General features: G+C 38.1%; 2 protein-coding genes across 2 annotated transcripts; one reads left to right on the top strand and one right to left on the bottom strand.

Moving 5' to 3' along the window:
- The first annotated feature begins 809 nt into the window (after window positions 1–809).
- LOC140242710 (uncharacterized) lies at window positions 810–6,688 on the top strand. The gene is made up of 4 exons (XM_072322473.1): window positions 810–815; window positions 2,938–3,085; window positions 3,601–3,754; window positions 6,531–6,688. The coding sequence occupies exons 2-4, from the start codon at window positions 2,975–2,977 to the stop codon at window positions 6,686–6,688; spliced, it is 423 nt and encodes a 140-aa protein (XP_072178574.1). The 5' UTR covers window positions 810–815; window positions 2,938–2,974.
- Window positions 5,447–14,594, bottom strand: LOC140240064 (putative nuclease HARBI1). The gene is made up of 6 exons (XM_072319876.1): window positions 14,223–14,594; window positions 10,966–11,032; window positions 10,008–10,207; window positions 8,725–8,861; window positions 7,513–7,787; window positions 5,447–6,711 (listed from the first exon to the last, which is right to left on the bottom strand). Exons 1-6 carry the CDS (start codon window positions 14,592–14,594, stop codon window positions 6,707–6,709), a joined length of 1,056 nt encoding a protein of 351 aa, XP_072175977.1. The 3' UTR covers window positions 5,447–6,706.
- Window positions 14,595–16,308: the final 1,714 nt, after the last annotated feature.

Raw genomic sequence — 16,308 nt, 5'->3', positions numbered from 1 at the left:
CATTTAGGTGAGAAAATTTCACTTTCGTCAGAGATCGTGCCCATTTTATCGGTTGGTTTTTGTTGATTGCTAGTGTATGTGTAGTGTGCATGTAACAGTGCAATGCTGTGTTTAGCTGTATATTACCGTGTATGTTGTACCTGCCGCGAACGGCTGCACGGCCGCTCACTGACGCAGTTACTCTAGATCTAGATCTAGTCCTTGGTGTTAATACGACCACCATGAGATTTATCTCGACTACAAAACATTGGAAATCCATAAAGCAGATACCTTACCTGAAAAATTCAGCACAGGAACAACAGTGCCTGCAGGACAAGGGTCCAGATCTAGATCTGGGGCCCGTTGCATAAAACTTTGTGAAACTAAATTAGTTAATTTTGGAGTTAAGACACTTTGCCTTATCATCAAAATTAACTAATATAATTGCTTAATATACGTTGCATAAAGCAGATAGTTGCTAATTTAATCGAAATATACAAAAAAAGAACTTGATCGAGGCGGAAAATTTGACACATGCGCAGGATCAGCGATATTGTCGTCTGCTAGGTTTGAGGGAGATGACGAGATGGCGCGCGAACTAATGCGATACGACGCGGGTGACCGTAACTTTCGATCAACGTGATGACGTGACTACGTTTACACTGTACACAGTATTTCTACAGCTTCGTCTGCATTCTACATCATACATATGCGACGCGTACGTACAAACGTACTGTACTGTACGTGGTTGCATGTATAGTATGCACGTGAAGTGCGTGCATGCACCGGCCGGACGGACGGACCAATGCAGTGTTCAACTTTCGTTCATCGTATTCGTAAGTACCGTACAAAAAGTTGTCAATTTTTATCTCCAAATAAATACCGGCATTTCTGTTTATCATGAATTCATGACTTTATATTAACTGTTTACTTATATAGCAAACCCAATTAAGAAATTACATCAATAAATTGGCATAAACCCATTGGCACATTTCATTTTTGTTTTCTTCTTCTCACATTGCCATTGGTCACCGCCGACAAGACTCTCCCCCGACCTCCGGGGCCGAGGTCCGTGAGGATGAGGGTGGGAAAGGGGAGCCTGCGTACGGCGTACGATGTAGCTTTGACCGATGAAATCTCGTCTTTTCCTCGGTGAATTTCACTTTTTTATTACTGACATTTGCTTGTAAGTCGAGGGGAACTGACCAGCGAATGTCATTAATGAAAAAGTGAAGTTTATCGAGGTAGAGACGAGATTTCATCGGTCAAGAACAAGGCGCGTAGGCCGTAACGTTAGCTGCTCATGCTCCTGGGTGAGGCTGATCCATTTCATTGATTGTCACCTCTTGTAGCATGGCAGTGACATACAAACATGCTAAAGCAATCAATGAAATGGATTACAACCGGTTAGCCTTCCTTCTCTCTATTGATTAGTATTGTCGACAGACTTGATCTCAGTAGGGAATGCAGCTGTAGACCCCTACTATTTAAAGCAATAGTACTAACAGTAACATGTTAGACATTAACCAGTCACCATATATAACTTAATAAAGAATAGGCAAGCCAACTAGTAATGACATGTTGAATTGCTTGTCACTGCATACTATATAACTTTCCAATTACCCTAAGTGGTAACAAAATTATGACAGCATATTACATATAGACCAAATGCACATTCGTAGCCCGACCAGATGCTGTAGTGTAAGTATGCTGTCGCTACGTACCTACGTACAGCGACGGGGGTGTGTATAGTTAGCACATTCCCTATTCAGAGCTTGACTCCTAGTATGTAACAATGTATGTTATTAATATGTCAGTTAAGTGCCTGGCTGTAATCGCACGCTATTCCACTTATCACAACCGATGAACTGGACATCATTGAGATAGACGATCGCAATCAAAGTGTTCCACTTCTTATTGACTGACGGGCAGCTGATGATAGTTGTTTTATATGAACTACAAAAATAGATTTCCACACAAAGATTACAGTATGCACTAGTTGCTATCTTTGTTTGAACTCACTGATCCAATACATCATGAAATCCAGCTAGAGTACGTACAGGCCGGTAGAAACAACATTAAAGTCCTAACTCAATAATCACTGATTATATTAGTGACCATGAACATAAAAGTGCAGTCTTACAATCACAATGAAATTGAATTCACAAGTAGATAATCAACCGACGTAAATTCTTAAAGCAACCATCCATGAACAAGTACGTGTTCTGTAGTATGCAGATTTTTACTGGCACTTTGTAAATAGGCCCTATACATCCAGGCAGTTGCACACTCCTATGCCACTGTGAAATGTGTATACATGCACAGACACACGGACTGAAGAAAACAACATATTGTTGAGCAACTGAGCAGGAAAAAAAGAAAACAAAACACCTGCATATGGGCCTTATATAGGGCTAGGTCCAGTGTTTTCTGGTCATATTCCCACCACCTGACAAGCTAAGTAAAACCAAAACAAAAAAACAAACAAACAAACGAACCAGCAATAACCAAGACAACAACAAAACAAAATAAAAGAAAACCAAAGGAAAACAGAGATTGTAAAAATGACAGGTGAGTTTTGATTGCATACTGTATAAGTGGTTGACCACTTATTCTCATTTACGGTCATGGATGTAGGTTTGTCTATTTCTCAGAGGTAACACCTTATCCTTCTCACATGCACATCAATCTGTATTTACTTTCACCCCCATCTTTCATTACCTTGCATCCATCACTTGCAATTAACCTTTCAAACCCATGTGCCCTTATAAGTGTCTGCCAAATGCACAGTTCCCACAATCAAGAAACACAGAATGCACAAGGGTTTGCTCTGTTATGTAATCATCATTATATTAAGCTATTCGTAACAAAGCTTGTACCTGTAAACTCAATTTCTTAGCAATGCTGCACTTGTAATAACCTTGAAGACTTTTCCTTTTCTTTCACATTACATTTCAGTGAACTAGCATCAAATACCGGTGGGAAAAGGGAGAAAATGGTAAAGCGGAGGCCAAACCTCACGTTACAACAGGTTTCTTTCCTGTCATCATTCGTTAAAAGAAAAAAAGGGGATCTTTTCGGGAAGGCGGGCCATTGTGCCGACAAAGTAAGTGAGGATGACACTGTCTCTGTCTTTACATAGATATGTTTCAAACTTAGTTATGTATCATATTTCATTCCATGTTACGCAAATGGCAATTATGCCAGTGATGTGATGAATGATAACAGAGTTTTACATCTTATGAAAATATTCAGAAATTATTTACTGGTAATGCCTTATATTTACAAAGAAAATATTGAGGTATTGCAGAAAAAGGAATGTGGAATTATTTCAGTACATTTCATTTCATTTCATTTATTTCCTTTTTCATAGATAGTTTTCAAACTTTCAATTAAAATCAAACAAACTAACAAACAAAAATACATGGTGTCAAATATAATATTGGTGGAATCATGAGAAGCACATGCAAAGAAGGCTTATTGAAAGTGATCCCTTAAGAAAGTGTGAGAAAGGACATTTTCATTTAATGCAAACAGTTCTAAAAAGAGAAATATGTATCTTCATTTTCGTACAATAATGACTGTCAACCTTAAAATTATCTCTTTTTTGATATAATGTAGGTAAAGAAGAGGAAGGATGCCACATGGCAAAATGCTCTGGATGAGCTGGAAGCACAGGGGCTACCAAGGGGACGGACAGCGAAGGACCTTCGCCTGACATGGACCGAAATGTCGTCCAAGGCCCGAAAGTACAGGGACCTGAAGTTCCGGACTGGTATGTGTAGCAATCATTCTCATGCACGCGACATAGTCAAAGGAAATCAAGACACATGCCTTTAGGCAGGGCTGCCAACTCTCAATCATTGAGAGTGAGACCCACTCATTTTGGTCCTTTCTTAACCTGAAACTTTATTTCATTTGCATGCATTTCTTTTGATCTCACTCATTTTGACTCCTAAATTATAGTATTTGCCTATGGGAGTCTCACTCTCAACTGGTTTCCAATTTTATTTTTGGCAGCCCTGCTTTATGGGCACAACACCCACATAGGCCTGTCTCTTTGTTCAGCCATGTTGGTTCTCCTCTGAATGACCACGTCTTGACATAGCTGGCGCTTTAACAATGCTACAGTATGTTAGTGAACTAGTGTATAATAATAATACTACCTTACTATCAAATCCAAGTATATATTATATTAATTTGAAGTAGACAGTCTATCATCTTGAATATATAACAAGAACATCACTAAAGAATTACTGTATTCTTTTAAAGATAGGAGCATTGGAAGATTTTTTAAGAATGCTGTGATTATGCAAATTAATTTACCATAATACTTCATGGACCACTACCAGCAGCACAACTTTACCTGAGTTCTCCGGATGTTAGTGCACTAAATCCACCAGAGTGGCTGTGGTCAGCCAACTTCATAAACTTGATAAATAAAGCAACCAATTCTCACAATTTCCATTTGGATTATTTGAAATCAAAAGTGAAATATATCGTAAACTTGCTACTGGTATGACTAGTGCAAACAATTACGATGACATAATTTGACTGGAACAGCACTAGATCATGCTATATATTGTACTATCAACCTACTCAAAAAATGAAAAGGCACAATTTTTTTTTTCACATTTGCACTCAACAAAACAGCACAAAATCTGTGAAAATTAGTGTGCTTAAAGGAAAAGGTCACCTTCTTAGATATGTGGGTTGAGTGAATGCAGCAATATTAGTAGAGTAAAGCATTGAGAGTTTGATGAAAATCGGACAATCCATTCAAAAGTTATGAATTTTTGAAGTTTCTGCTTACTCAAGGCTGGATGAGAAGACTACTATAACTTGTAATGTCACACGAGTACAACGATATAAAGAAAGAATAAAGAAAATTCAACATATTCTCACTTTTCTCACATAACAAAAGAGCACATGACTTCTCTATTTCAGAAGGCCGGGGGAATAATATTACCCTTAACATATGTCATTAACAAGTCGAAGAAATGTGCACTTAATTCAAAAAGTAAAGTTTTGTGAAATTCTCTTCTTATTTTCTTTACAATTGTACGCATATGACATCATACACTATGTTGGTCTTCTCATCCAGCAGTGACTACGCAGATACTTTAAAAATTCATAACTTTTGAATGGATTGTCCGATTTTCTCTAAACTTTCACTGATGTGTTCTACTAATATTGCTGCATTCACTCAATCCACGTGTCTATGAAGGTGAACTTGTCCTTTAATGCTTCCATGCTTACATTATATTATTGGAATTTAAGTATTACAATTGTATTCAATATAATGTAGAAAAATACTTCTATCTCATTAATATTATTGTCGTATTCTGGTCTTGGGGTGATTGTGTCACGTTGTCAGGATGTACTCAATACGCCAAAAGATTCGAGACCACGCAAGAAGAAGTAGGGGGTGAAAGAATTTATTCTTTCGCACTGCGAATTCGCACTGGGAAAGTCATCACCCAACATAAACACAGATATTAGCAATGGAAATACCTTTCTTCTAGCGTGAAAGGTTTTAAAAGTATAGTCCCGGCAACACACATCGATGACAAGTGGAAATGATAGAAGAGACTTAACTTTACAAGATCTATACAGTGAAGAGGGTGCGCATTAAAAGGCAACCCTGTGGGATGTGCCAAAAAATATTCCACCCTCACGGCAATATAGAAAACATATGATATCATATAACGCGAATATATGTTCCAGACATACAAGTTTTCAAAATTCCATCATGCCGAATAGCAAAGGCACTTTTGTTTCCATAAGATGCAACTAATTAATAGAGGAAACATTGCTCTACAATAACTACATTGTCAAAAAGGTGAACATTCAAAGGTAATCTCTGGGGAGGCGTCTAAATTTACACCTACACTCACACCCTTAATTACAAAATATGGATATTAGCAACGCAAATGCAGTTGTTCTAGCGAGAATGGTTTTAAAAGTAGGTCCGGCAATACAGCAAATACACTCTTATATAAATGAAAAGTCATGAAAATGATAGAAGAAGATTTGCTTTACAAGATCTACACAATAACAAGGGTGCTTATTGAAGGGCGATCCTGTGGCGTGTGACCCTAAAATGCCCTTTATCCTCTTGGCAATAGAGAAAACATATAGTATCATATAACATGAAAATATATGTTACAAACGTACGTGCTGTCAAAATTCGATCGTGCCTTATAGCAAGGGTACTTCTGTTTCCAAGAAATGCAATGTAATCAATACAGGAGACATTGCTTTACAATACTTCTATGGTAAAAAGGGGTGCACATTTAAAGCGGCCCCTCGGGAGGCGCCCAAAGTTACCCCCTCAACCCTGCGTTTCCATATGCAAAACGTGCATTATGCCAATGTGAGTATTGTTGTTATGAATGTACTCTTACAGTTACCGTTAATTTGCATTTTATGTAAATTATTTTCATATGACCAATTCGAAAAGGCAGCCATTGTGTTCATTGACCTACAAAAGTTTATAGCACTCGACATTAATTTCGATCTTTTTGCTAATTTTGTCCGATTTATCCTAGGTGGTGGACCCCCTGTAGAAAGGGTTGAGAAATGGGAATTGGTGCTGGATGCCCTGGTTGAGGAGAGTGTGGAAGGATTTGCAGATGAGGAGGAGGAGTCAGGGGTTCCTATAAGTCTGCTCAGCCAGGCTTCACAGGTGAGTCGTTGTTGCCGTTGAAATTGCAGTCTGTTGCACTCAATCTACATAGCAACACAGAGGGAACAGTAACACAACAGCAAGATTATATTCTAATCGAAAGATAGATTTTCTAATGTCTTCATTTTAACACAGCTTTATCAACAACAGGTTTGCCTTACGGCAGTGTAATAAAATAAACTTCCATGAAATGTATACGTGGAACAGTGGAACCTCCCATGGTACATTTACAAGTGCTTCAAATTTCTACTATTTAGTTATGAATATGTATGTTTATCAGTGGTTCCATAACTGGCTCATCTCTTTTGTTTTCATAATTCTTTTTACAGGCTTCAGAGAACACCATTGCATGTGGACTACTACATGGGATGGGGCCTCAGGAGACATATGTGGAGGAAGATAAAGAAGTGGAAGAACCAGAGGAAGAAGAAGAGAACAGGGCAGGCACATCGGCTGACGTGGAGCCAGTGGAGGTGATCATGGAAAAGAAAACGGGAGTGAAGAGGAAGACTACGATGGATCAAGGACCAAGGAGGATCGAGAAGGATCGAGAATCATCGAGTTATGAGGAGCGTCTTCTTGCCATTGAGGAGAGGAAGCTTGAGGTTTTGGAGAAGCTTCTTGCAGTAGCTTGTCATTACGTTTATGGTGAAGAGTGATTAGCTGGTTTGCTATTTATGCTGTAATTTGTTAAATATTTGTAAATAGTTTCATAGGAATTGTTCAATTTCCATCCTAGATATGACTTCTTTACACTGAAAATTTTAGTTAAGGGGAGCAATTATTTCAGCAACATCCAAACCTCGAGAACAGAAATAGAAAATGTATACGCAATTATGACTCACTAAAGTAGTTTGCAATGATAGCTGTTCTGATGGCCAGCCCAGTATGTGGATTTCCTCCCGCAGGTGGGTCAACAGGAACATGGTGGGCGTCATCCAGTTCACCATCAACCTCGGGCTGCCTCCATGTCTTGCTAAGATTATGTAGGATGGCGCATGCTGTCACGACTCTTCCAGCTCGCTTTGGGGTCATCTGCATCCCATGCAGGAGGCACCGAAATTTATGCTTTAACTGGCCATTAACTTGCTCTATTATGACCCTTGTTGAAGCATGTGCTCTGAAAAGAAAGCCATTCAGCAAACAAAAGACAATTTCTTGACACCAAGTCTTTGCATAATTATCATGACACATCTTGACTGCGATTCAGTGTTTTTACATTATGTTATATTTTGCAATATGGAATGCCATTTTCACCTGCAGGGTATTGCTTCATATCATGCACTCTGACTGATAGAAATGGCAGACAGAATGGGTTAACCCGTTCTTTTTAGGAGCAACTGATATACGGGAACCTGGTTTCCCAAAATGAAGACAGGAGTGCCTGCTTTAGTGGCCTAAATTCATGTTTCTTTGTGTTGTAATGCTCTGAAAAGTGGGTGTTAAAAAAAGATCAGAGTTTATTCTATCAGCATTTGTTCTATTTCTGTTTGAAAATTGCGTGTTTCACAGTACTATGTACCTTTTACTGATTTATTTTTTTGCTTGTTCTGCTGTAAACTTGTACGAACATGTACATAGCGATCGAGGTTGAGATAAGTTTTTTTGATATGTGGGTTCGCTGATCCACAGTCACCTCATTCAGGTACCTGGTTTTGTGTAGAACATCAGCGCACGCTCTGTTCATACCTCGCACCCGATCGATATTTCTATTGTTCACTGGCACATGTAGTTGACCGTGGAAAGGGGGATACAATGTACCGCTTGACTGCCTTCACACAGCTGGATTACCAACCTGTCTGCCTCTTCGTCGACGGGCAAAAAGAATCTCGTTTGGGGGCATTAAAGGCACTCAGAGAATTGCGGAAGGAACGGGTTAAGAAGGGCAAAGAAAATGGCTTAAAAAGGACATTTTCATTACAAGGGATATCTCAGAGTTGCATACTGATTAATGGCAATCCTCCACTGTTAAATAATATAGGAATCAAGATAATGACTATGCCATTTTCATAAAAAAAAACCCAATACAAACAAACTAATAATTTATGCATGCTAACCGGTTGTAGGCATTCTCTGCAGGAGTCGTTGGATTCAGCACTGGTGTCATGATCCATGGTCTCAGCGCATACCCGGAATCTCCCAGGAGTAGTCCGTGCAATGTTAAGCCCTCAAAACACCTCCCAAGGACGCTGTTCTGTATACAAAGGGGAAAAATGTTTTGTTGGCTCATACGGTGCATATTCCGGGGCATGTGCACTTTGCTTGCCTGGGCCCTTATAGAGGGTTGAAGGCGGAGCCTTTGACATTTTACCACAAAATCACATCAATTACACCCACATTTCTGTCTTTTGACAGGCCAATATTTAGAATGTGATGCTTTTTTAAACTATTGTTTTGCTTTATTAAAACAAATCAAATTTGACTCGATATCAGAAGGTTATTCCTTATGGAACAAACACACGGTCACACAGTGCGGTTTATGTGGTAATGTCCCAATTTCACATAGTACGAAATATAAAGGGAATTCCACAAAAATTCACTTTGCTAGCATAATGAAAGAGCACTTTAGTAACTGCTTTCAAAAAGAAACGGGGAAAACTGTTACCCTTAACATATGTTAGTATCAAATTGATGGAATGTGTAATTTTCATGAAAAATCACTGATTTTTATGTCAATTGCTGGGGTTTGGAGGGTTAGCCCTTATGGAACAAACACAAGGTCACGCACTTTGGTTTATGTAGTAATGTCCCATTTTCAAACACAAGGTCACGCACTGTGGTTTATGTAGTAATGTCCCATTTTCAAATACAAAATCACGCACTGTGGTTTATGTAGTAACGTCCAAATTTCATAATTATTATAGTAATGTGAAATTGGGACATTGACATAAAAATCAGTGATTTCTCGTGGAAATTACGCATAATTCCTTCAACTTGATACTGACATATATGTTAAGGGTAACAGTTTTCCCCGTTGCTTTTTGAAAGCAGTTACTAAAGTGCTCTTTCATTATGCTAGCAAAGTGAATTTTTGTGGAATTCCCTTTATATTTCATTTATGATTTAATTGTTGCCCACTCATACGTCATAACCTCTATTAGTCTCCTCATCCAGCGGTATCAACACCAAAACTTTACAAATTCAGAACTTTTGCATGGATTGCCCAATTTCCTAAAACTTTAACTGATGTGTGCTACTAAGGATGCTGTTTTCACTCAGTCCACATTCCTCTTTGGGTTTGGGCTCCATTTAACCCTAACTGTACCAGGTTATTTGAGCTGTGAAAATACTCGGTTTATACTTAGGGTCTGTATAACCTTTTTTGACAAGCACAGTTTACCTGCAGTATCCGACTATCATGGGAACTGCCTGGCCATCTTGCCACCAGATCAATGATTTTGTAGTTCGCAGCACAGACAATTTGGACGTTTATCGAGTGGAAATGCTTCCTGTTTACATAGGCATATTCCCTTTCTCCCAGTGGTGCTCCATTCAGTCGAACATGGGTACCGTCCACTACTCCAACGACTTGTGGGAATCCTAGAGTAAATGAGATGTGCTGCATTGTTGCAATATATCGACTCTATATACCGGTAGTAATTTCACATGTTCATCTTGAAATTTTGTGTCAAGCCTCAAAAGAACGCTTTCAACATTTTGAGAATCTGCCTTTTTAAGATGTACAGTAGTTGTTACCAATTTTGAATTTATGATTAATGTATCAATTACAATTTCCAACTACAACTATCACTCAATGTGATTAATACCACCACCTAAAAATGAGGGAGGTAGCTCAACCATAAATTACTTTGTGTGCTCTTTATTGGAAAAAAGTAGAATTCATAGCAATGCATTGTTAAACAATGATTAAATGTATATTTCACTAACTGATAATCACTATGCCATTTCTGAAGTCAAGTATATTGGCAATTTCAATGCTTTTCATTAAAAAAGAATGTTGTTACCATGGCAACAAAATGTTTGACATGAAAAAAAAAAATGATGAAGTTTTTACAACTGTATGTCACAGCCATCACATGTGCCAAGTAGAATTCATAGCAATGTATAGTTAAACAATATTTCGCTAACTGATAATCACATATGCCATTTCTGAAGTCAAGTAAATTGGCAATTTCTATGCTTTTCATAAAAAAAAAAATGTTGTTACCATGGCAACAAAATGTTTGACATGAAAAAAAAAATGGTGAAGTTTGTTCAACTGTATATCACAGCCATCACATGTGCCAAATTTCAAGTCAATTGCAAAAAAGAAAAAAAAATTGTTTTATAGTGCGTACCTGATATCTCAAAGAAAGCCACTTGTGCTTCTCTCACCTCTTCCATGGTCCTGGGGAATTTGATAACCTGTGAATATAAAACAAAGTACTTTAATGTACTAGTATTTTCACGAGGGTTAACATGATAGCTGGGTAAGATTGAACAATAAATCATTTTTGAGAGGAAAGTGTGTTGCTAATGTGCACATCTAGTTTGCAAACATGTCTATTGTTTGCTGTCTACAATTATACATCTTCATACCAACTTACATGAATGTCTGAAATATTTTATGGATGATACATTAATGTTCTAATTTTCTTGCTAATTTATTGTTGCATGTATATGATGTTTACATTTGATATATTTTTTTAGTCATTCATACTTAATTATTTATTTGTATATGATGCATTTGCAATTATTACAATAACCACATTTTAAGATTTGCTATCAGAGTCTGCTGAAAGCGTTTATTTGAAATCAGATAGTGATTACATTACTACAATGTAATGGAACAAGAAGCAAGTATATAAACATGTAAAACTGGATGTAAATATGAATTTAACACATATTTTGACATACTGGTAATTGTTTCTGTGAAACAATATAATAAAATTGAGAAACAAATCAATAATATATAAGGTGCTTATCAGTCTTATCCAGATTTTTTACTATGTAAGAACTAATTAATGTTTATTTCGTATTAAATACAATTCTACATAGGAATGTTTGTGTCATAATCATCCTGTAAAAACACAGAATGATAGATACAAAAAGGAATGAATGGAATGAGAATGAATAGAGATATGTCCACTTGACAGGAATGGAATGACTGTGAAAGGGTGCAATTCTGATAGCACTGACTGGAGTGCTCCCAAGAGAGTGACAATCAAGAGCTCGTTGTGAGTGAGTCTGTATGTGTTTACTGTGTTTACCGATCTGATACAGTATACCCTCTATATACATAACTTGGCTTGATTTTGTGGTGTTTACATTTATGGGCTATATATATGAGCCAGATGTTCATATTGAAATTTTGCGACGCACTGACTTGCAAAAATTAATCCCCTGAAAATTGTACAGTAGGGCCTATAGACATGGCAGTGATATCTGAAGAAAGTTTATAAACTAAAAAAATGAAATAAAAATGTAACCCCTAAACACGTTTCTTGCCTAAAAAATACACCGGCAAATGAGGATTTTGTGTTGTTTGTCAGGAAATATAACCCCTCTTAACAGGTTTGATTAAGATATCACCCCCTTTTTGTTGAAAATTAGCAGTTTACCACCCTTAAGTGCGTAATACATGCTATAGGTCTTTATCCGAGTGCACCTCCCACAGGCAACACACACTCAGAATAGAATGTAATAAAAGTCAACAACATATTGTAATACATTGAATACCATTATGATTGAACTGAAAAATCACCACAAATTTTTCAACATATGCCTGTAAATTATACTACTCATAATTACTGGTATTTGTGGGGGGGGGGGGGATTCCCAGGGAAATGAATGGAAGTTATCCATGATATTTGAAATATTTGATTGCTGTTTTTGTCATTTGTGGATTTTTATTTTTTTTATTTTTTTTTCCCTACGGAAGGTGGTAGGGTCCATGGTTGCACCCCATATTAAGGATATGTGTACTGTTCTGGTTGAGGTGAGAATTTAGTTCGATATTCAGAAAACAATCTATGAGATGTCAAAGATCATGCAATTCTTAGTGGTATCAACATTTTATTTGATAAAAATAGGTTTTGAAATGGTTGAGATATCCAAAAACAAGTTGAGGCAAAGAAATCCTAATGAAGGGATCAGTGCCCTATTGCCTTTTATTATTATCACTATTTATGGATATCTCAGCCATTTGAAAACCAACTTCCATCAAATAACCGTTGGATATTTCTTGAAATTACATGCTCTTTCATATTTCATAGGTTTCTTATTATCTCACGTAGGAATGTTATGGACAGATGAATCCCTCTCAACCAGTACTGTGTGTTCCCCCCACCCCCCCCCCCCACCCCAAACAGCTGTACCTGGGGTACCGCTGTTTTTAGAGCTCTAGCTCTGAGCAGGGACAAAACGTCATCTCAAAACATTCTGTGCTCCTATCATGTCCCCCAGCAATCAAGGCCAGCGCACGCAGTCACAGAACTCTACACACAGAACTCTCTCTGTGTAGAGTTCTGTGACTGCAGTGTGTGTCTTGCCAATCTTTGGTCTTTCATCATAGAGAGCGTGATCACATGTCAGATAGCACATGATAGAGTACGTGATAGTAAAGCCGACGTGTTTATAAATTGACGTGCTCTCTCTATACGAAACTCGACGACATACACATGTACGTTTCGATCGAGTGCAGGCTAGAGGCAAGTGTGGACTGCCTTGCCAACGGAACGCTAGTAATAAAGTAAGTTTACGTAGTTATTATGGTATTGTTTATATTTTCATGGAAAATTTGTTAATACAGAGAAAAGCAAAGAGGCGGAGCTCGCGTAAACCACATTTGAAGTAAATTAAATCATTTAACTGTATACGACTGAAACACCAACCAACCCCCTTACAGTAGTTACTAGTTGACAAGTGTTTACCGCGTACTAGTACGCCGCGCCATAGCTTAAGCATGTTAGACTTCTAGCTCAAAGGCAAAGCCCCATGAAAGTGATTACATGGGACTGAAGACGATAAATTAACTGAGGCGACGACTCGGAAGATCCGATTCACAATGTTCACTCGATACATCCATAAACTAAGCTAACTTACTTCAAGTCACGTAATGATAGAACTGCAAGGTTCATGGGTAGCTTTTGAGTCTAATTTAGACCGTAATTATAGCCATATATTTTAAAGAAATTGGGCGTTTATCGGGCCATGTATGTCGCCGGTGATACCGGCGCTGTCGAGACTTGGTAACTGCTATATCCGCGGCCGGGCTAACTACGCCCTTTTATAGAGTACCGGCCGTCTAGTTCACACACACACACACACACACGTTTCCTCTTAACTCAGTTTATATCATAAGTTATGAAATACTTTATTGTTGGACTGCTTTACAGTATTTGTCAGAGCTTTTTTACCCATTTGACGACCAATTAGCCCACAGATTATAAGACTGGCCTATCTAGGGGCTTATGATTGGAAGCCTTTTAGACGAGACACTGCTCTGTGTAATCATGGACTTATTGGAAGTAGACATAGGCCTACTCTATTTCTAGTACCAAGTATCAATTTATTCTTAATCTTATTTTTTTTCTAAAGTAGACTCAAGACCTACCTCATCCTTCAAGGTGGCGAGAGTATTAGAAACTCTGTGTATGACCCTGGATGCGGTGCTCCTTGTAATTCCATGGACAGTTGACGTGGTGTCGATCACGGCCCCAGTGGCGAAAAAATTCAATGCCACAAAGATTTGTTGGCTGGGGCTCAGTGCATGATTTCTTCTTGTGTTGTGTTGGAGAGAATCACCCACCATGTCAATAATCCTGATGCACCCTTCGCGTGTGAATCTGTACTTCCTAAATATTTCCTCATCATTGTAAACATCTAGCGGGTGATTTCTGTCTCTGAATACCCTCTCCCTTCTTCTTGCTCTCTCAAACTCCTCCCTCTCTCTGATGGCTCGAAATGCTTGTAGCACAGCTGCCATTTTCTTTGTCACTATGGTAGTAACCGCATCTTATGTAGGTGCGGTTAAGTTACCACAGTTTTTTAACACTTACCGTAGCTTTGGAGCGGTAACTTTACCGCAACTGTTTTATGCAACGCAAATTTTAGCTGAATCTTATACTTACCGCAGTTTTCCTACTTACCGCAGAAAATAGGCAGTTACCGCTGCGGTAAGTTTTTTATGCAACGGGCCCCTGGAGTCTGGACTTTCGTCTGGACTTTCTTCAAGTTCTGGCAGCTGTATGTATACTATATAACGTTTACGCTGTGCCTATTAGCGCTGTGCACGTACAGCTGTCGACGGGGCGGCGAGTGAGTGTAGGGGCCTACTCATCAAGACTTGAACTGCCACGTAACGTTATAATCTACTCGGTCCTTGACTGCTCACTAGTCCTAGTCCTAGTTCCAGTCTAGAGTCTATGTGTACTGGGTGTCGTTTTCTTCTAACTAGGCGTAAACCGTGATTGCCGTTGACTACCACTCAGTCCTCATCTTCGTTAGATAAGTTTGAACTGTCGAACCATTATCGCTCATCATATCAATGCATAGATCTAGTATAGACCTATAGTTAGTGCAACGTTACTTACACACAGTTTTCTATGGGCAGCACGTTCGGACAATGATGCCAATTTCATTTTGCATATCTGGAATATTCCCCACAAATTTTATCTAAATAAAAAGCTTTTGAAGAGATTCCTTTTAAAAATTAATTAATATTGTTTAACATGTTTATTTCAGCTCCATAATGCAATTCTATTAAATAACAGTTTTTGCAGTACTTCATGTGAGATTTCATCAGTAAATTGACATGTGTAGTTCGTTTTGCTAAAGTCGGAGGGTGGCACCTGTGACGTATGCCAAATTGTGTGGATCGTTCCTTGGCTTGCTCGTTTTCATTTTTTTCAAAAAAATCATTACAGGCTTATCCTGGGTTTTAGAATCCTCTCTTTCCAGTTGTAGGCATCAAAAAATGTAGATAAGAATTATCAGACAATTAGAAAATGTCAGTACAGTTTTCTTTTAATGTAATCGACCGCAACTTAAGAACAGTATGAACTCTACACTTTTTTTTTTTTTTTTTGGGGGGGGGGGGGTGTTTGTAGAGATCACCATGAATTAAACTGACACTGATCTGTTACCCAGTTCTGCATTTCATTTTTAGTCATGGCTGCCGTCATCGCTGTCGCTGATGGTGAGGTCAGTTTTCTTCCTTTGTATCAACCTGAGATCATCTTCCACTTCACGTTTCGATATCTCTGCCATTCGCACTGTAAGAGAGAACGAGAGAGAATATAAAAGCAAATATATAGAGATATATACAAATATACCATGAGAGAGATTTCATTTCTAAATTGTGTTCGTTATTCCGAAGATTCGTTCACCCAAAAATGACAAAAAAAAAATCGTTGTTACGAAGGTTCGTAGTTCGAAAATGAAACAAGGTTCGTTTAATATTCTTCAGGTTTGTTATTCCGAATCGCAAAAGGAAAATCCGTATACCTAGATATGTTTATCCGAAAATGAAAGAGGGTTTGATGATTCGAACATCGTTGTGGCATTATTCCGAAGGTTCGTAATTCAGAAGATGAAATAAGGTTTGCTATTCCGAAGGTTTGTTCATGGAAAAAAAAAGGTTCGTTAGTCTGAAGATTCGTTAATCCGAAAATGAAAAAAAAAGAAGGTTAGTTAGTCTA

The sequence above is a fragment of the Diadema setosum genome, chromosome 2 (genome assembly GCF_964275005.1).
Source record: "Diadema setosum chromosome 2, eeDiaSeto1, whole genome shotgun sequence".
Classification (NCBI taxonomy): Eukaryota; Metazoa; Echinodermata; class Echinoidea; order Diadematoida; family Diadematidae; genus Diadema; species Diadema setosum.
The sequence above is the reverse complement of the archived record's forward strand: the minus strand, read 5'-3'. Positions and strand labels throughout refer to the sequence as shown.